This window comes from Parasteatoda tepidariorum, chromosome 8 (genome assembly GCF_982258835.1).
Source record: "Parasteatoda tepidariorum strain Cologne lab strain chromosome 8, Ptep-v5.0, whole genome shotgun sequence".
NCBI classification, from domain to species: Eukaryota; Metazoa; Arthropoda; class Arachnida; order Araneae; family Theridiidae; genus Parasteatoda; species Parasteatoda tepidariorum.
This window is the reverse complement of record NC_141762.1, coordinates 8490245-8512957: the sequence shown is the minus strand read 5'-3', so window position 1 is coordinate 8512957 and position 22713 is coordinate 8490245. Positions and strand designations below refer to the sequence as shown.

The 22713-nt window shown below is 32.9% G+C and overlaps 1 protein-coding gene across 1 annotated transcript in view; it reads right to left on the bottom strand.

Moving 5' to 3' along the window:
* Positions 1–2362: 2362 nt before the first annotated feature.
* Positions 2363–22713, bottom strand: part of LOC107456567 (sodium/potassium-transporting ATPase subunit alpha) — a 62031-nt gene continuing 41680 nt past the window's right edge. Inside the window, exons 14-20 of the mRNA XM_043050245.3 lie at positions 18952–19169; positions 17438–17539; positions 13843–13997; positions 11945–12039; positions 9511–9685; positions 7198–7328; positions 2363–2810 (exon numbers count right to left, since the gene is read on the bottom strand). Coding sequence (XP_042906179.2) covers positions 2585–2810; positions 7198–7328; positions 9511–9685; positions 11945–12039; positions 13843–13997; positions 17438–17539; positions 18952–19169 — 1102 coding nt within the window. The 3' untranslated portion in view covers positions 2363–2584. The remainder of the gene's footprint in view (positions 2811–7197; positions 7329–9510; positions 9686–11944; positions 12040–13842; positions 13998–17437; positions 17540–18951; positions 19170–22713) is intronic.

The window sequence follows — 22713 nt, the reverse complement described above, 5'->3', positions numbered from 1 at the left end:
ATATAATAAAAAATATCGATAACAACAAGGAGCGACTGGTTGCAGCTGTGTTTAATCAAATAAAAATTTTTGATTATTCTGAATCATATACACTTCATACCTGCCAACTTTCACTCTTTCCGAGAATGGATTTTCAGAGTGGTTGTAAAACAATAAATGAAAAACAATCTGACTCAAAAATATATTTGTATTTTGATCCCGTTGAAATTCGCTTGAGAAAAGATTATTATGCTTTTATATATTTATTGTAATTATTTATATGTAGTGGAGGTCAAACTCATTTATAATTATCATTATAATTCAAAAAGTTAATTGGAATAACCTGAGTATTGCTACCACTTTAAATATGAAAATAAAATCTTCCGGAAAATCCGGAAGAGTTGGCAGGTATGAATTACTTGTGGTAAATATTGAATTATTCAGGGTATTAATTGCTTAAGCGGCAAAATTGGATTTAATTGTTACATTTCTTGATATTAAAACAGCATTTTTATATGGTGATATTCATGAAACTGTATTTATGAAAATACCTCCAGGTTTTGAAGATAAATATAGTAAAAATAAGGTAAGCAAATGAGATAAAAGTTCTTATGATCTACCTCAATCTGGTAGAAATTGGCATATAAAGTTAAATAATGAATTTTAAAAAGATTGGTCTTACTCAACTTGCATCTGACAATTGCATATTTACTAAAATTAATGATAAGGATTTTTTTGCAATTTGTGTTTACGTTGATGATTTGGCTATATTTTCTAATAATTCGAAATCATACAAAGATATTTCAAAACTTCATAAACCATTTGAATTAAAACAAACAACTAATGTTTCAACATTTTTAGGCATTGAGATTTCATAAAAAGAAAATGGAATTGATTGACCTCACACTCATTAAATTGAATCTTCAATGAAAAAATATGGTATGGAAAAATGTAGGAAAACAAATACCCCCATAACTAAAGTTGAAGATAGATGTTTTTAATCCTACTGATGATTTAATAAATCAGACTGATTAAATCGTAAGTGAATTTTTATATTTAGCAAATAGAACCCGACGAAATATTGCTTTTGTAACTAGTTATTTATTACAATTTAGGAAACGTTCCGAGAAAAAAGGCATTATGTTCTGGCTAAAAGAGTTTTGAAAGATTTGAACGCTGTTCAAAAGATAGGAACATATTTTATAATAAAGAATTCGGTTTTTAAGTTGTACTGCTGATGAAATTTGGGGCCATGTAGAAAGAGAATTTTTTTCCAGGTTGTGTAATTAATTCTCTTATAGCACGAAAAAGTAGAAAACAAAGATATATAGGGCTATCAATATGTGAGGCTGAATTATTTGCTGCAGCTGACGCAGCTCGAAAACTTACTTGGATAATAAATATGTTCAATGAAATGAACTGTGAAAAATTTATTAATTCTCCTGTTACTATATTTTCTGATAACCAAGTTGCTATTGACTGGTTGAACATTGGGAAGTCTTCTAACAAAACCAGGCATGAAAATCTTAAATTTCATTTTGTGAGAGATATGATTGAAGATGAAACATTAAAAACTGTTTATAACAATGCTAATGATAACATTTCTGATTTCTTAACTAAAGCTGTAGCGTTTGAGAAATTAATTTTCTTTTTGAAAAAAAAATAAGTTTAATTTGAAATTATATTGAGAGAAATAATATTTTTTTATAAATTGTTATTTGTAAAAGTAAAATTCTTCTCGCAGGTGGTGATTGTTGTCATTCCCAGGGAAGGATTGCTACGAAGTCTTTTTCTTTTTAATACCGCCAGATGGCGTTTGTTTTAAATTTGTATGTATTTGTCTGTTGAATGTCAACAAATCTTACTTTCTGTCTGAATCTCGATCTCCACCCATTGTTTAATTCGAAATTATATTGAGAGAAATAATATTTTTTTTATGTGTTCTTATTTGTATCAAAAAATAAAATTCTTCTCGCAGGGGGAGATTGTTGTCATTCCCAGGGAAGGATTGCTACGAAGTCTTTTTCTTTTTAATACCGCCAGATGGCGTTTGTTTTAAATTTGTATGTATTTGTCTGTTGAATGTCAACAAACCTTACTTTCTGTCTGAATCTCGATCTCCACCCATTGTTTAATTCGAAATTATATTGAGAGAAATAATATTTTTTAATGTGTTCTTATTTGTATCAAAAAATAAAATTCTTCTCGCAGGGGGAGATTGTTGTCATTCCCAGGGAAGGATTGCTACGATGTCTTTTTCTTTTTAATACCGACAAATGGCGTTCTTTTTAAATTTGTATGCATTTTTCTTCTGATTGTCACTAAACCTTACTTTCTGTCCGAATCTCGATCTCCACGCACGGACCACAGTTCCTAGAGAAACTTCAGGCATTAAAATCATTTTATTTTCTAGAATTGTAGAATTGTTACACTTAGATGAAGAATATTACATAATTCCGTGAGGTACTTTGAACGAAACACAAAATGGTACTTTTTCATTGTTCATCTTTCCAACACGCACGAAATAAATTAAAATCGACGTGCAAAGACATTTTGAGAATGAAGTATAAATACAGCAGATGAATAAAGAATGAGGCGAGATTTCTTAGTAGTAAGTTTCTTTCTCGATCCATGAGCCAGGAGGTCTATGTCGGAGTATATACCGCCTCACTTCATCATAGACGAAAATGAGGAGAGAGAATGGAAGAGCGATCAGCCACCACTGGAATTTCAGTGGATACATGCGCAGACCACGATCCATTCCGGGGCAGTAGGATAGGAAGGCGGCAAGGGCTGTTTCAAAGCAAAGTCCGAAATTGAGGACGTGGTTCCTGAAATAGATAGGTATTATAATTTCGTAGAATTAATCCTGTTCATCTTAAAACAGTTAGTACAAATCAAATCGACCGATTTTGCCAATATTGGGGAGCTATATTCATTCTCGCGATTTTCACAGATCAATTGACTGTAACAAAAAGACAGGTATAGTCTGTTCACCAGGAGTTGGCACTTGGCTCCGCCTTCATCACGTGGTATGCGACAATACTATTTCTCTATTTTTGGGAAAAGGATGTGAAGAATCTTGAACAAGGTTGCTATTTGGCGATCGTATGACAAAAATATTTATTTCTCCAACTTCATATTCATCTTTTTAACATTAAATATTTTATAAATTTGATCATATTTCGCTCCATTTTTTATGATACTATTTCTCTTTTTTGAGTGAATAGTTTATCCTTTTTGAGACATTTTTCTGCGAAAACAGCAATTTTTAAACTTAAAATATATTAATTAGCTAGAGAAACGAAATGTATAATAGCAGATTGTAAAGCGAAGTAAGTGACTTAAAAAAAATCACTGTTTGTGTTTGGCGCGCATTAAAGGTTGTCTCAATTTCAAGCGTGGAGATGTTTCACCTTTTACTCCAGCGCTGAAATGAACTCTGCGTCCGAGGAGGTGGAGCCAAGTGCCAACTCCTGGTGAACGAACTATACTTATCGGTTCTCGGGATCATGTGTTAGAGATTGTTTTTTCGGAGATCCCGCTAACTCGAACATTGGTCCCTGCAACTAATAAGTAGAAATTTTAATATCCCGATGTTAATGACAAAAGTATCGATATTTAACAATAAACCGCGATACTTTACCAATTTAATTTGCATTATCTTTTACACTAATCAATATTCTCGTAGCGCAAAGTTTATCAATACGCAATATTGTATTCAATCATTAACGTTATGTACAATGTTTGTGCTCGATAACCTTAGTTATCAATAGCGATCGCTTAATTTCCGCATTCCATGAGTATTGTTATCGCTAATTATCACAATTCTGTTGTATTGGATACACTTGCGTGTATTATCAGGTATTCTGTGCAGAGCATAGATTGTCTCCTATATGTTGACTTCAGGATTCCTATACCGAAAAGTACCAATAGAATAAATACAAACATAACGCATACAAAAATGAGTAACTAAGGGAGATTTCGCACGTAAGAAAGATTGGAGCTCGCGTTTATTTTAGAAGTTAATGTAGGCGTGATTTAAGCTACAAAGGTACAAGCCAACACCTCCTAGAAGAAGGAAGGCCTCAGCATAGATCAATTTAGTAGTCCGATGTGACGAAGTTGACTGCGCAGTTGATGAAAAATAAGAAAGATGCCATTACGTTCGGGGTACTAAGCTGCGCAGTGGTTGAAAATACGAAATATGTCATTACGTTTGGACTACTGAAGGATATTTATGGTAACCCGTGCAGAGGCCTACTCTTTTCTAGGAGGTGTTGTACAAGCACGCTGTTCATAGCTGTTAAATCTTGTTTAAGCCTACCTTCCAACTAAAAACATGGACGTGGAATGCGAATTGATGAAATGTATTGATGAAATTTAGAAATGAATCACGTGATCTTACAACATTTATTCATTCATTCAATAAGTACATAATTTTATGGGTTGTTGTTCAACATTATGGTTGTCCAATTGCATTAGTTCCATAAGAAACTAAATATATTTTCGCTATTTTAAAATTATAAATTATATTTATTTTAACTATACAATTTAGTTAAAAGAAGTTAAATAATCAATAGAAGCTCAAGGATATTTTTAAAAAAATATTATTATTAATAATAAGAATAGGCAGCATTATTTATCGCTGAATTCATTAAAATCTATAATCTACCAAATTTTTCTGATGAAAGAACCGCAATTATACGTAGAGCGAAGCATCTTGAATCGTATGCCAGAGCTTTAAAGAAAGAGTCTACATCCATAGTAAATGCTTGTTTTGACTTTGTGGTCAAAATTTAAATGATATTCCACTACGTTAGCGTTTTTAACTTATGGACTTCGGCGAAATCTCTTATTTTCACTTACATAAGTTTGGTATTTTTTCACACGCGCATGCGCACTAGAAGTGCGCATGCACCTATAATTTATTTTCGCATAGACATAGCACCGTCATTGCAGAGTTTCAAGATTAGTTCTCAAATGCAGAGTCAGATCAAGTTCTTGAATGCACATTTTCTTCCCATGTGATGATTCAATGCTTTTGTCACTATATCATTTTCTGTGGTAATTAGATCCCAAATTTTGATAATTTTTCCGAAAAGAGAAAACACACACACATACCAACACCTCCTAGAAGTAGAAAGGCCTCAGCACAGATCAATTTAGTAGTCCGATGTGACGAAGTTAACTGCGCAGTTGATGAAAAATAAGAAAGATGTCATTACGTTCGGGGTACTAAGCTGCGCAGTGGTTGAAAATACGAAATATGTCATTACGTTTGTACTACTGAAAGATATTTATGGTAACCCGTGTAGAGGCCTTCTCTTTTCTAGGAGGTGTTGCACACACACGGTTCAATACGCATTTTCAAAACAAAAATGAATCAGAGTGTGTTTAGTACCGGCCTTATATTTAGAAGTGATCTGCATATTGCTAACAAAGCGATGTTTTGTTGATAATGTTCGTCGAGATGTTAAGTAAGTATCAGTCAGTACACAATATATTATTGCAGATACATATTTTCCCCACTGCTATAACTTGTTTGCATTTTGATATTTCGATAAAAATGTTTCAGCATTTGAAACCCCATGGTTTACTCTGGGTTTACACGAATTTACTTCCACTATACTTTACATTTTATATAACTCATGTAGGTGGATACGGTATGGTACGGTACTTTTATTTATTTAAGTCGATCTAGAGCTGCACAATGGGCTATTAGTAAACGGTCTGGGAAACATCCCTGAGAATGATCCAGGGTCAACATACCTACATCACATCCCGTTTTACAGGGAGGACACATTTACACACCATCCATCCATCTTCAGATCGTAATTTTGACCTGAACCAGAGCATGACCCATCTCCGACCCAATACCCCCAGATGTATTGATTTGTTGATGGGAACTTGGAAGACTTCGTGACCCCAACAGATTTAGCTTGCACCAGCCACCATTCTGCACACGGGTAGTCTTCGGCTGGCTGGGATCGAACTGATTACCTTTCAGAGATGGGTCCAATGACAATTTCTCAAAAAATATTTTAGTTTTAAGACACCAGTCTACGTAAAGAAGGATTATTTCGAATGAAGTAAAGATTCGAAAACTGATTTATTGAAATTGGGGATAGAAAGATCTCCTTCACCACATCGAAGGAAACGATTATGAAGAGTAAGTTCTGTAAACAGAAGTAGGAAGTGTTGAAATACTGCCGGAAGAAATTATTGAGCAAAGATTAGAGCATGAAGCGCTAGCGGAAAAAGTCAACTGCATAAGGAAAAATTGGGAGCCCTATAGAAAAAAAAAGAATAAACGTCAAGAAGAGACTAAATGTCGTCGAATTGAAATACAAGCAAAAATGGAAGCTAAAAGGAGAGAAGCGTCAGAAAAAAGACGCTAAAAAGAAGAAGACGCTTACTTTGAGAGTTGGCGAAATAGATATTATTTATGATAGAAAAGAATAAGAATGCAGATACGTTAGAGAGAATACGTTAGGGCTGTTTTTCAAAGGCTTCGTCATAATATGAAATGATACTTTTTTGCGAATAATATGCTATTTTTATCACTACCGGAAGAAAGGATTGGAAAATAGATAGAATGTGTGTAGCCACAGTGAATCCTAAGTTACATAGAAACACTAGCCATAAAGAAGGCATGTTTTCCTCATAGCGCCGGCATATAGGGATCCTCTACAGTTTGTGCTGGCTGGCAAAAAGATAATATTCAGTCCAGAATAACGAGACTTGCTGAGGAGCGAGATTGGCGAGGGAGATTTTAGAACAGAAGGTGGAAAGAGTTTTAGACTGTGCTGGACAGAAAAAAAGTTGCTAAATGGATTACGGCTAACATCGCATCTAAAGCTTTTATTGTCAAGGTTCATTTATAAAATTAAATGTTCGTTTATTTTATAAAATTCAACATGTTTAATCTTCAATTATCCATCTACCCACATAATTAATAGCCGCTCGGAAGTGACGATGTCTATCACAATGTTTTATGCTTCTATCATTAAAGGCATTGTCAAGGTTCATTTATCAAATCAAATGTTCGTTTATTTTATAAAATTCAACATGTTTAATCTTCAATTATCCATCTACCCACATAATTAACAGCCGCTCGGAAGTGACGATGTCTGTCACAATGTTTTATGCTTCTATCATTAAAGGCGCGATTCTTTCATGTTTTTCTACAGCGCTATAAGATAGAATGAAACTTACTTCATTCCCTGGTGAAGTAAAGAATTTCTCCTCGTCTTACAGATAATGAGATCCGCCCATTGGACGATGACGATGGACACAAAGAAGGCAGTGTGACATGTGTACTCCAGCGTCTTCCTCCCTTTGTATGTCTGCGTGATAAAGTGACAAATAAATATCAAAGATCAGATGGTAAAAGTAAATACACAAAAAGTAATGACAACTCACCATAGCCGATAAAATTGCCACAATAGCGACCTTGTTATTATAAAAATAAATATGCATTTTTAGGGTTAAGATAACAGTAAAAAGCCTGAAAATGAAGTAGACAAATATATCCCTTATTTTTGAAATACATGTCTAGAGTAGATTGTTTTTACTTACAGAGTGATTTAGTTGCGCTGTACTTTATGAATGACAAAAATGTCTACGGCAGAAATGTTTCAACAACAAATTTCCAAATCCTAACAAAATTTTTCCAGAAGAAAAATCAATGAAGTGCAACACCTTTTGACATACATTGACAACAATGAATGTTGATTATATAGCTGTTGTTATATAGCTTGCATACAAAAATAAATTTTAGAACTTGTCTAAAACATTAATTTCAGCCTGCCTCTCTATGTGATGTTTCTTCGATTAATCAAGGCTTTCCTTTCAGGACGCCGGTGAGATTCGTTTCTATACTAAGATAAACACGTGAAAAATATTTTCACTCAGTATCCACCACTGAAAAGAATACGAGATCAATTTGGCAGTTAATTTCTATTGGCTTTAGAGTCATGTGATTTCTAGCCGGTTGGTAAATTGGCCTAAATCATGTAACCCATACATGTTTCTTATTTAACTTAACTTTTTGAACTGACATTTATAATTAAATTAGTTACTAAGGTAGAATATCACACCTTTAGAGTAACTCATTCAAGAAAAAAACTTCCTTCTCCTAAGAATCCAATATTGCATCCTAAAATTGCGTGAATATGAATCGTGATATTGGATTTTAAAAACGCGAAAAGACAAATCACAATATGGAATTTTTAAATCGCGAAAATATGAATCACTATACATATTAGATCGCGTGAATACGAATCGCAATGCTCAGTTTTTGAATCACGTATAAATGAGAAAATTGATGTTTGATATTAAAAACACATGAATACGAATCGCAATATTGGATTTTAAAAACGCGTTAATAAGAATCATGATATTGGATTTTTTAATGACGTGAATAGGAAGTGCGATGTACGATTTTTAAATCGCGTGAATACGATTCGCAACGCGGTAGCTTTTAAACCAGGTTGAAACGGAAATCGACGTTTGATATTAAAATCGTGTAAATAAGAATCGCAATATTAACAGTTCTAAATATTCAAAATGGCGAAAATCCGCCAAATCAAGAGAATCAAATTGGGAAAGAACCACGAAAGACGTAATTCCTCACGTAATTAGTAAAAGAATGTATATAAATATCTCGTTAAGGGGATGTTGACAAAATTGCAACATTTTGTCGGATTATAAGTTTTTGATTCGCGAAAGTTCGCGAACTAATGGTTTTGATTTACGCAAAATTCTGCGATGTTCGCGAAAAAATCGCATGTTCAGCTTCTAGTTTTTAGACCAGGGAGAATGATATGTAAAACTTGAAATTTCGTGGTACCCACGGAATACAATCACCCCTAATTTAGGGATACAACAATATTTAATAGGAAAAAAATAATTTCGTGATTCTTGCTGATGCCAGAAAAAATACTTGCGATTTTTAATCTAATTTTACTGACTATTCACCAGACATGGAAATCAGATATAATATAGTGATATGCCACACAAAGATGCACCCTATAAATGAAACTGTTTCTTAGCGTCATTTCCAGTTATGTATTGATGACTACACAAAACGTCTCTTCGTGTGCACGGAAATCGTTGTCTCTTTCACTATAAATGCTGTCTTTTGAAATATGTCATCATTTTTTTGCCCTTCATATGTTTTTTTCCCCTCACTAAACAATTATTTACGATCTTCAATATGTAGGTTTTGGAACATTAATTTCAGAAACGATTTTCTTAAACTATATCTAAATTAATAAACATAAATTGAAATTTCATTAGAAAAAGTCTTTTAACGCTGTTTAAATATTTGGCTTTGTTGCTGTTAAAATTAATTTCAATGTAACTGGAGATTGTTTCACTTTAACACTTCAATATACTTCTTTTTAAAGTTTGATAGGAATATTTAAATAAGAATTCATGAAATTAGACGGCAATATGAGCACCAAAGAAAAAAATTTTTTTGTTTCCTATTTGTGCGTTAAATTAGTTATCAGTTAAAAAAATTACCCATTCTTGTCCATAGGAATCAGGGACGTCGTTAACTGCTTTTGAATCCCATGCTCTACGAATACCGAATAATGTACTAGGCCAGAAACCATTCTCTGCCATGATTACGAAATAGGTGAAAAATCCTGCAGCAGCTTGCATCATTCCTATCTGACCATAGGCCATCGAAATAAGTCTGAAAAAGAAATGTTGGATAAGTCAATTGAAATACGTATTGTCGACATTCATTTGCAGAAAAAATATTTTTATTTAATTATTATTTTACCAGGACGTTTTTATAAACTCGTCTATAAGTTATAATCTCAGTAAAGTTTCGAGGAATAGTTGTTAGGAAGAAACCTAAGCCTTAATTTAATGTTATTCTTCAATTCATTGAGTGTAATAGAAATAGTCCTACGTTAATTTCGTGTATGCTTTTCGCTTGTAATTCCAATGATTCAAACTTCAAGTAAATAACTTTGTTGTTATATGTTGAACTTCACGAAGACAAATACAGCAGACACTATGCTGCCTAAGCACTTGAAAAAGAAACATCGTTCTCTTATTGTCATTTGGTTGTTCGAGGCTTTTTTCCCGTGGAAGCCTTATATCTCTACACCATGGTGATCCTTAGTCTTGTAGTGGTCTTATTCAAGAATTAAAGGAAGAAATTAAGAGAAAAGATTGGCATACAAAATCATAAAATAGAAGCAAGAATATAATTGGTTATTGTGCTGCGATTGCATCTCCTATTATATTATCAATTAAAATCGAGTGCAGCGCAAAGAGCATGTAGTGATAAAATAGTAGACTTATTTGGCCCTTGGCTCAGGCCTTTTTTGTAATTTCAATTAATTAGAGTGAATTTATTTGGGAAAATGACATCACTTGTGAAAAAGTGAGCTAGGAGTCTAGTTTTTTAATCTTCGTGGAGAGAGCTTTTTCATAAAATTGAATATTTGAGGTTTACGAAGTTTTTAATTCAAAATCAGTGTGTATGGTTAAGTTTCTTATATAATATCATAATTTACTCATTCTTCTAAGTATTTTATTTTGAAATGTGTTGGTGTTGAATTTTTTAGTTTATGATTTATTCATGCTGCACCAAACTAGACATGTATAGTGCGTTAAAAAAAGAAAAAAAACTGACCATCCTGCATAACTTTTGATCTAATGATCGGATCTTCCCGTTTTTGGACTCATTCTTAATGGTTCATCCAACATGCTAATTAATTCGTACAGATGATATCTTAAATTGCGAAAGCAGTCACAAAAATGTACTTCCTCTGAATGAACCCACCTTTTTTCACGATTTCGGATTTCTAACCCCTCAAAATATAGGAGCAATCTGGGAAATATGTTCCCAATTGTTCTGTCAGGAGAACGTTCCAAAGTTTTGATCCCTTTACAATAATTTTAGTTTTTGCGTATTTCACTATATCTCGAGAACTTTTTAAGCGAATTGAAAATTTTTTACACAGAATTATAAAATTCATTTAGCCAAAGATAATTCCATGCAAAAAAAAAATTATTTGTTATTAGTAAATATTTATTATTATTTTTTTATTATTATTTCTTTATTATTATTTTTAAAATTAATCGAAGAAATTTGAATTGTAAGGTGTACATTTTCATCATTTAAAAATTGTATGCATCATTTAAAGATGGTAATTTTAAATGGCGAAATACAACAATTTGAGGGAAATCGGTCGAATAGCTCCTGAGAAATTGAATTTCATAAATGTCAGTTATTTAAAACTCGATTTCTGAGGAACTATTTGACCGATTTTGATCGAATTTCGTATTTCGCCTTTATTCTTTAAAATGATGCAATAAATTGTGTACCTTACAAATCAAAATTTTTTCGACAGCTATTAAATAAAATTATATTTACAAAAAAAAAATTTTTTTTTTGCATGAATTTATCTTTGGATAAACGAATTTTATAGTTGTGTGCAGTTGTTTTTCAATTTTCTTAGAAAGTTTTCGAGATATAGCGAAATATGCGAAAAGTAAATTAATATTAAGGGGCTAAACTTTGGACCACTCTCCTGACTAAACTATGGGGACCAAATTTTCCAGATTGTTGTTACTCCCGATATTTTGGGGGTCAGAAACTTGAATCCGTCGAAAAAAAGGTGTGTTTATTCAAAGAAGGGACGTTTTTGTGTCTGATTTTATAAATTAAAATATCGTCTGCACTAATTAATTATCATGTTTGAGATCGCCCCCTCTAACCATAAAGATTGAGTCTTAGAACAAGGATGTTCAGTTACTTGTAGCAATGTGATAGTAGATAATACTGGCATTGTGGTAATGGACACTACCAGATAAAAGGTACTTAATTTACTAATGCAGATACTGTGGTTTTAAGATTTTATGCCCCCCAAAACAGATAAGTACAGAGAAAAGTATGCAATCAGTAAGCAACATATGAGAAATAAAAAATAAGGACCTTTCGTTCACCAGGTTATCGGTTTTAGGTTCTCTTGGTTTTCTCTTCATTATATCGCTTTCGGCTTTTTCATATGCCAGAGAAATAGCTGGAACCTATAAAAAGACAAAAACAATATTTTAATGTTTTCTTTATTATCTTACTATCAGACATATCATTATTTGAATTCCGGGTGTTCTGTAATGATTACCGTAAATGTATATTTTTTAAAATCCTTGTCAAAAAAGAAGCACACATTTAGAGTTAGTCACAAATAAGGTTACTTCTCAGTTATAAGGAATGTGTGTTGGCGGATGCTTTTCAGAGTTGTCGCCAACGTGATCTTTGGTCCTTATAACCGATAAGTACGAATTTCAATACCACGATACACTCTCAAAAAACGATATATTGCGATATTTTTCCATTCCAAGTAATTTTATTAGTAATTCAAAATTTTGATTCTTCAGAATTCATCAATTTGTGATTGAAAGAGGAATTCTATAACAATTCACATGTTTCAAAGTTGTAATGTATGTCTTAAGTGAATGTTACCTCTCTAAATATTTTTATATAAAATTTTTCGAAGTCAGCCTGTTTAGCTAAATTTTTTAGTTGAATTAGATTTTTATAGCCGTAGATTATTTATTCTAATAAGAATTTGTTTAAAAAATAAACCCAAACAACAAAAAAAAGTGTGCAAAATGTGTCATTAAATGAAAAAGACCTATCAATCACCAATTTACTAAGTATAAGGAGAAATCTACTAAGTTATAAGAGTCTACCAGCCACTGGCTACTGACTGAAAATTTAAATTTTCAGGTCTATAAGTAAAACAAGAAACGCTTTCGGAAGCTGTTTGAATTCGCTAAAGTATCCGTAAAGGAAAAGAATCATGTTTCAACTCTTTTCTTTTTTTTGGACAATCAAACATGTTTTAAGGTGTCTACCCCAGTCTTCCTCAGCAGTGATTAGCCACAAATGAACAAAAACATCACATTAAGATAATGAATCAAAAGAAGTTAATGCTTAATTTCAAGTTATATACTATATACTATTTTACCATAAAAGAATTATCGATATTTTGGATCGATATTTAAAACTTCAAAATTATCTCGAATTTTTTAATCTAAATGAAAATTATTAAAATCGATGAATAGTTCTCAATTTTTGAGAATAGAGCGTTTGAGTAACTTTTCAAATTCTGAAAAATTAGATAAAAAAAACTTTGGCCTATTAACGTTTTGCGTAATTTTCAAAATTAACAAAGAGGGCAGAAGACCTATTTTATCCTAATAGTTATAAATAACTGTTACAACATCGTAACAGAAATAAGCAAATCATATTATTCACTAATCCAGGTTTCTGTCAAAAAAATTCAGGTTTCCGTGAAGGTCGATCATTTAGGGTTCCATAAACGAAATTTTTTTTAAACCACTGCCCATTTTTAACAGCTATTAATGAAAAACTTTTATTAGTTTGAACCAACTTATTGCTTTCCTTTGAGTGATAATCTATATTTTACCTGGAAGCAGCGACGAATCCAGAGCCTCCCAATGATGTGCCCAGATTCGAATCCCAGCGACGGCTGGTTGATACGAATTGTGATCCTAGCGTGTGCCAACTCCAATAAGGAGGTAATATATCTTTAGTAACACACGGATCATGAGTTAGAATCCGCTTGCCTTCAGGTTAACAGGGGAGGTTTTCGCGTAACACGAAAGCCTCCCACTCATGTAACACAAATACAGGTCAGTTTGGTCAAAGAGTCCTCCACGAAGGCTTGGTCCAAAAGTTTGCCTGACTTCTGGGTCAGGTTTTTGATATTCGAAAACCCACAGATGTTTCCACTTTTCAGCGAAGGTTATAGTCTAAAATATATTTTATAGAGGGAATATTCAGTGTAAAAGATGAACTGTTACCATATCTGTTCCAAGATCGATGCAGAGGATTGTAACTGTTCCCAATGGAAGAGGAACATCAGCCAGAATGAAGAGCAGGAAAGGAGAAATTTCAGGAATGTTACTTGTCAGCGTATAAGCGATGGATTTTTTCAAATTATCAAAAATGAGACGTCCTGCAAAAAAAAAAAAGAATCATTTATTGTTTTCAAAAATTTTTCTTTTAAATATTTAAAAAAAATGGGATTTTTAATGCTAGTCTTCTCATTTATTTTTTTCATAATGAACAATAGAACAGTACATAAATAATTCAAACATTCAACATCTTTAAATAATAAATGTAATGCTTTTTTTAGAAACTTTGGCAAATCTTGGCTTTGACTTTGGAAAAAAAATCGATTTTTCCGACCTACCTAGGTGTATATGCCCCCTTAAATTATTTTTAAAATATTTTATTTCTTTTGTGAACTATTAAAAAATTATTTTTTTTATTTCTTTTTTTAAAAAAATGTTTTTTTTGGGGGGGGGCATGACCCCTATGACCCCCCCCCCCCCGCTGGATCCGCCACTGTATCAAATTACACAAATATGCTTTCAAAAAGAATTTGAAAGCTTCTAAAAGTTAAACACGTCAGACAGAAATTTGTATCGTGCTATCTTTTATGATATATAGATCACAGAATTATTAAAAAAAAAGTTATAGTCTCGTAGTCATACTGGAATCCCAGACTTGGCGACATATTTCAATTAATAAAGAGAACATTCGTTCTTGAAAAAGAAGCAACTGTATGACGTTAAGAGAGCACTGGATTTTATTAGACCACTGAAAATGGCGCTTCTTATGCTGACATGCCCTTAACAAACCAAGTGCGAGATAAAGAAATTTTACTTTTGCTTCGCTATAGAAGAAATTCGTTTCCAAGAAACGATATTTATTATTTTTTAATTAGTTTCTTCAAATAAGAGTTGGCGATGTTGATATAAGTGCTCTAATTAATTAGCATATTTGATGTCACTCCCCTCGAACCATTAAGATTGAGTCCTAGAACACGAAGATCCGATCATTAGATCAAAAGTTATTCAAAATGGTCCGTTTTTTATTTTGCGCACTGTACATTCTAACTTCAAGAAATTTTTATATAAAAATGTAAAATTAAACTAAATAACTACTAACTGCAATTATAAATTAACAATAATACTTAAACATTGTTTCATTTAAAATCATAGCGTTCAAACTGAAACAAATTTTTAATGTAAAGAAATAATAAAATACGTTTTTAAATGCCACTAGAATAAAATTATTTCGCTTAATTATATTTGAAACTATCTAAACTTAGTGATTTTTCATTAAATAAAATAATTTCATTAAATAAAGCTAACATAGGGGTTTAAAAAAAAAATAACTTTTAAAAAATTCGGAAATATTTGAAGATTGCTGGAGAAGAGGACACGTGTCCCCCTCACACTACGCCTATGCTTGCACATCGCTTCTGTCTAGCACTTCATTTGAAAGATGGCCGGTTTTCAAGAATTAACAAATGTATCTCCTTATCATTATGAAATGATATAAATGAAGAATATTATCCTCATGAAATGTAGATTCGAAAATCGTGATTTGAAATCAAATTCCTTAATTAGGTTCTAAACTCGAAGGGTAAATCATAATCGAGTACATTCCATTGATATTTTCCAGTAACTACGATTATATTTCATTTAGAGTGGATTTAAATGGGAAGACAAGTAGCGATTTCTAAACTAGATGTCGAATATTCCAAAATGTCATCGTTCATTAATACATATTTAAATCTTAATAATGTTTCTACCTCCTAAATTATTTCGAAACAAACCCATTTTCAAAGCGAATAATAATAGATACTAAATTCAATGCGTGATTAAGCCTAATATGTTCCTTATTCGTTTAAACATTTGTGAAAAGTATAACAGTATTCAGTACGATGTCGTTCATAACACATTCTTTTTAATACCTCCTTAATTTAATATCTATTATTCCTTTTAGAATTTTTACTTTCCTTTTCATTTTTATTTTGATTTGAACCTTTAAAAAATTTCTTATTTGGCCTCTATGTAAGCTATAAGCTAATTTCTGATTTTTTAAGCTAATTCCGGAAGTCCCAATCTATTCGGGAAATTGCTTGATGAGCGTAAGTTTTGACTATAATGTGTTGGTTGCGTTTAATAATATCATTTTTGGAGGCAACTGATACTGAATACTTTTTTTAGAACTTGAGCTTCCAAAATTATGAACTACGTAATCTAGTAATGTAAAGACTTTGAGAAGAGCAACAATTAAGAATTAAGGAAATAAAAATTATTTTTTATTTATTAATTGTTCTGATATATGCCTTTCATATTCGCGCGTAATTGCGTAGCTTAAATTAATAGAGATTCGTTAATTATTAACAATTTTTTTCACCTCATACGAAGAGTGAGAATTATGTTACTAGTAAGAATATATATTTTATGATTACTTTAAAGTTTAAGGGATGTAAGCTGCGATTTTATTTTGAAGTTTATATTGAATTTAATTTAAAATACAATTTCTACAGTTACTGCAGTTGAATGTTAACTATGACACGTTGACAGCCGTCATTTTAGGGGATAAATTCTTCAGTAATACAATTGAATCCACAGTTTATTATATACAGTTGAATCTACAGTATAGTTTGTCTATGGAAAGAACTCTCCATGAAGTCTAAGGCTCTCTGATGCTATGGAAGCAATAAATAGCACATTTCAAAGATTCTTTCTTCCCAGATTCCCTTTTTCTCTATCACCTGAGTCAAAACCTGTCTTAAATAATGATCCAACTTGAAATAGTAAAACCACGTTAACATAGTCACCGCCACAATTCTAAACGAATGGCTAGGGCAGTTTTCTACATAGATATATTATATTTATCATCCTTGTTGTTGTTGCTTATCTCCCACCAGTTTATAGGCTTTTCAAGATCTTCATAATCAGAGGACGCACCCTTTTTGAACCCTGAAAAACGTGACCTGGAGGACTAACTTGAAACTTATTTTTTGGGAATCATTATATTCTGTATATGTATCTCATTGTGTTCCTTCAGACCAGATCTAAGAATCCGTTCTCATTGAAAAAAATCATACATAAGAAGGAGATGAATAAATTTCCTCCCTAATGAGTCAAAAACAGTCCAATACGTGTTAAGGTAAAGTCTGATGTTGGTGACACTTGGGATAAAGTGGGTAGGTTTTTATACCCTCAAAAAAAACCTTAAAGTCTTACTCTTTTGGTGGCCGCAGAAGAGGGGCGAGATGGAGGTACAAATTTTCCTATTGTAGGAAATGGTCAAAATAAGGCCTGGCCTACGACCCCAATATCAATGGTGAGTAAGATGTATCAACCCATCTTTCTTAATTATGTATCATCATTAGTCTGTATTAACCACGAAAATTGGTATGAATTTTGGCGACGCATGACACGACGAATGACTGTCACTTAACGCATGGACAACTGATGGAGGTTGAGCGATACTAAAAGACATATTGGTTATGGCTATTAAATTTAAGTTCTTCTGCTGCACTAAAAAAAAGCATCATTTTGTGGGTGATACTTCGATTGATTTGTTTACCTTCTTCTACGCCAGTAACTATAGAAGCAAAATTGTCATCCAATAGAATCATATCGGCTGCTTGTTTGCTGACATCACTTCCTGCGATTCCCATTGCCACACCTAGAATTTTAAAAGATACAGACAGCTTTTCAAAGAATAGAGCACGCTTTAAGCAAAAGAAATATCAGTTTAAAAAATGAACGATCCTCGATTTTTAAATATTAAGAGAGAAATGCAATTGTGACTTAGATTAGAAACTCTCAAAGCGATAATTACGCCATGATTTTGCAGCAAAAATTTGCTATATGAAAAAATACTATTGGATATTCCAATGTGGTTTCACCTATGGTCAAATTTTACCATATAAGTATATTAAACACTTACCATACGCGTATGGTAAAAATTTGACCTACCCTTATAGCAAAAATTTGACCTACCCTTATAGAAAAAATTTGCCATACGCTTATGGCAAATTTATTCACGTGTATGGGAAAATTTTACCATATTTATAATATATAACCCTATTTACCATATTTCTTACCACGTTTATTAAATTTTACTACATTTATTTTTATTATTTTATTTATTTGCGCCTATGGTAAACTTTTATACTACCAGAACTCCCATAGGAATATCCTACGGTATTTTTTATGGTAGACTTATGGTAAATTTTCCTAAGGGAATTTCTTTTTAATTTAAGCATAAAAAAGGATGAATTTTAACTTCTAGCATTTTTACGTGCTGCAAGATATTTTTCAAGTGTATTTTTAATTATATGATATAAATCCACTGGACTGAAATATTATAATACTTTTATACCACAAACATTAGCCGAAAAAAATCACAAAATATTACCTTTTTAAATGATAAAATTATGAAAAATGTTTGTCCAGTATATGTGTTTCTAAAACACCGGGTAACTTAGCCATAACCTAAGTTGCTTAATTGGAGCATGTTTCCGTTCAAGTTGAATCATTGGCTTAAAGTATTTGGACGCTTACCCAGCAAATTTATGGTGTAGTACAGGATTCGACCTGAGCTCCTCTCGTTGAAAACATGAATTCTAAAATGTAGGTAAATATTCTAGACAATGTTTCTCTATTATTTCTTTCTCAATATTTCGAGAAAATACCACTACTCTTCCAAGTAGCTCCATTCACATTTCGAGACTTGCACATTCAGGGTGTGATGAAATGGGTGCTTTAAACCTTTTTAGAAGTTCAAATCTAAAATCCACAAAACATCATTGGAGGCAAATTCGGAAGCCTATTTACTTAGACAGCCAAATCCTCACTACCAGCACTCCCTTTAGCTCCATTCCTATCATCACCAATGAGAAAATGGTTGAAAAGTCTCCCCAATCTGTCGTCGATGCAAACAGGGGACCAACATCACATACCTCTGGACTCAATACCATTGAGTGCCCGCATACTTTTAGCCAGACATTGTTTGTCATGTAATTAAGCTAAAGAAGAGCTAGTAAAATTCACTTATCCTTAAATTATTCAGGTTAACTCGAAGATTTTCCTTACCAATATCGGCTTTCTTGAGTGCAGGTGAATCATTGACACCATCTCCTGTGACCGCAACGATTTGTCCCTGCCTCTGACAACCTTCCACGATGATCAACTTCTGCTGGGGAGACGTTCGAGCGAACACAATCTCTGTGTGCTCTCGTAGAAGCTCATCCAGTTGTTCTGGAGTCATGTCTCTGAGCTCAGCTCCGTGAACAACTGCAGCCTTTGCTTCCCTAAAAGAAAGGACGCATTCAATTGACTTCTCTCCAAGGATTTGAAATTCAAACGTTTAGTTTAACTGTAAAGAAATAGTGGTTCGTATAGGAAACATTAAGCCAAAAGTTGCCAACTCGGAAAAAAAATACCGGATTCTGGCTTGCACAAGTCACCGGTGACCGATAATACGCATAAGTATCTTAAATACAGCAACATCGCCATCACTATTAATAACACATTAAATCGAAAAGATAATATCGAGAATATTATATATGACGCTAATTTTCGAATACGATATTAAGCTGAGTGCTGGTAAATTAATCTGTATAGCGAAACTATAAGTCAATAGAAAAATGAAATGTATTAAATTAGAAAAATATTGCAATATATTGTTAAATCTTGCTATTTTTTGACAGTACATTAAGGTGATAAAACTTATCATTTATAGAAACCAATGTTCGTGCTGGCGAGAATTCTGAAGAGCAGTTGCCAATATATGATCCCTATAACCGATAAAAACCAGGATAACTTTTATGGCGAATACTTACAGGACGCTTTTTACAGGTTATCATTTTTGAGTTCCAAACACCTTAAAGTTTATACCTCGAAATATCATAGATTTATTCAGTTCTAGACTCTCTATTACCATCGTAAAGTTTAGAATTTTTCCTTCACAATAAACTATCTCATTTTCTCTTCTTTTCCCTTGAAATTTTTACACTGTGATATCCATTAATCTTTAGCAGTTATTTGCATCGAATGCAGTGAACTTTGCCGTTTCATTTAAGACACAAAAGAACAAAAATAAATAAATAAACCGTTAATTTTTAACCGTGCAGAAAATCAAAAACTTCTGATTCCTTCGGCAATCATTTTTACCGCTAATGCCAGATTATTTCATCTCTCGGACGTCTCATACACTTTGAGTCAACTGCTTTTATGCGATACTATTGGAATATCTATCATATTAAAAGGGATTTATTTGCTTATGGCTCTATTAAACTAATATAAGCGTCTACGAATAGAATAGATGAGAGTTGTGGTGGCGTAGGGAAGTGTTCCCCAACCCCCGGTCCGTGGATCAAATGGTACGGGGCCACCCATTTCATTGAAACTGAATTTAAATTCCTAGGTTTATACCAAAAATTAAAAAAATCTGTGTTTCATTATTTTATTTATTTAAAAAAAGGGGGCTCCCGAAGGTAGTGACATAAATGTTTTAACGTTTTAAAACGATTACCCCCAGTTGGAACCATCTCATTCCAAAGAAACAAGTACAGGGTTCCCATTAATTTAATGTTCTAGTAAATTAAAATGTTAAATCACTTTATATTTATTTTTTGGTGTAACTGTATTTTATTTTGAAGGCATGTTTAAATACATTTAAATTAAAATTAATAAACCACAATAATCAAAAATGTAAACAATCAACGTCCCCATCCCCTCCTACGAGCCGCGGTAAAATTATCAAACGTTGACAGGTCCGCAGTGATAAAAAGGTTGGGGAACACTGGCGTAGGGGATAGAGCGTTCGCCTTCCAATGAGGTGAACCAGGTTCGCATGCCAACAATAATTGGTCAATTCGAATTCCGCACCCTGCTTACACCTACCACAGTGCTAACTTAAAATATCCCCAGTAGTAGACGGATCAAGGGTTAAGAATTCCCTTGCAGTCAGGTTAACCGTTCGAGGTTTTTGTAGTTTTCCTCTCCATGTAACGCAAATGCGGGTTAGTTTCATCAAAAAGTCTTCTCTGAAGGTTAATTTCTCCCAGTACTTGATCCAGTAGTTTGATTGCCTTCTTGATTGGGTTCAAACATTGAATATTAGTAGTCGTAAACCCAAAATTGGGCCAGCTGTTCAAAGATGGTAAAAAAAATGGAATAGACGAATATAGTGAGCTGCGGCAAAAGGCGCGTCCCTTCACCAATTCTTTTAATTTGTATCTAAAATAGAAATAGATCAATGATGCCGAAAGCAGAAGAATCAATGTGGAGCAGCGAGGCGGCGAATTCGTGGAGGTGTCAATCACTGCGAAACCATGAAGCGGTGAGTTCGCTGCTAGCGACTATGTTTCAAGTAAGTCATTGCCAACTTTGCACGCTTTCTCACTCTTAGAACTCAAACACGTACGATTGAAACAATATGAAATTTAGTACTTATTTTGAAAAATCTTAAAGGAACATTCTGATGAGAAAGTGTTATTGATGTGGTTATAATTTTTTAAAATCTTCCATGTCAAAGTTAAAGAGATTTCACCATTTGGTTCCATAAACGGGCTCTTTTAATGCTTAGACATTTTAGTATATCTAGTTATCACTTTTATTACTATGGAATTTGTCTTTCAATGAAATCTTCCTATCATCCCATATAATCCTCCCTTTTAACTTCATCCAATTAGTTATTTCAGTTGTAACTTCATGATTTACATTCAAAGTAAATCTTCATAATTTTTTTTAAAAAAATTATGACTTTCAAAATTAATTTTCGATCATAATTTTCTTAAACTTTATTTAGGAAAACATATTTCAAAAATAATAAACTTCCTTTTAAGGGAGTTAGTTATTTCACTTAATGTTGCTTTTTCAAAGGCTTTGTGTTGTATTTTATTTTATTTTAAAACCGTGGTTGAACAGCTTACCTAATTTTTCGGTTTATTACGACCAATACTCAACTACGTAGCCTAGTAATTTTGAACCCAATCCAGAAGACAAGGGAACTCTTGGATCAAGTATTGGGACTAACCCGCATTTATGTTACATGGAGAGGAAGACCACGAGAACCTCCCACGTTTAGCCTGACGGCAAGGGGTTCTAACCCATGATCCATCTACCACTGAGGATATTTCATGTCAGCACTGTGGTCGGTGCAAGCCGAATGTGGAACGCATTCGAACCCAATCCAGAAGACAAGGGAACTCCTGGATTAAGAATTGAGAGAAATTTGCCTTCGTGAAGGACTTTTGGATGGAACTTACCCTCATTTTCGTTACATGGTGAAGAAAACCACAAAAAACCTCTCACGGTTAGCCGGACGGCAAGGGGATTCTAATCCATGATCCTTTTACCACTGAGGATATTTTACGTCAGCTCTGTGGTTGGTACGAGCTGGGTGCGGAATTCGTATCGACCAGCCATCGCTGGGTTTGAACCCGGTTCACCTCATAAGAAAGCCCCTGAGCCCTAGCGGCTCTTTGTGTTGTATAAAATAACACTTTTTAGGAATTAATTTATTTTCATAACTGTTCGATAAAGTTAATCAGGTTTAAGCCAGAGCCGTCTGTGATAATTATGAAAATTGAGCAAATGTTAATAGAAAATGCAAAGCTAATACCATATTTAAATAAAATACATTTGTGATCTCATATTTCATTATTTAATAAGTTACGCCAACACTGCATTTTTGTAAATATTTGAAAATCCATTTATATTAATAATTTTCATCAAAGCAAAAAACATTTCTCTAACATGGCGATTTTTTTAAGGAAAGTTCTACTGACCGAAGCTCGTAATTACTTTTCATTTACATTGTTTTTTCGCCGTCAGTATTTTCCATTAAAA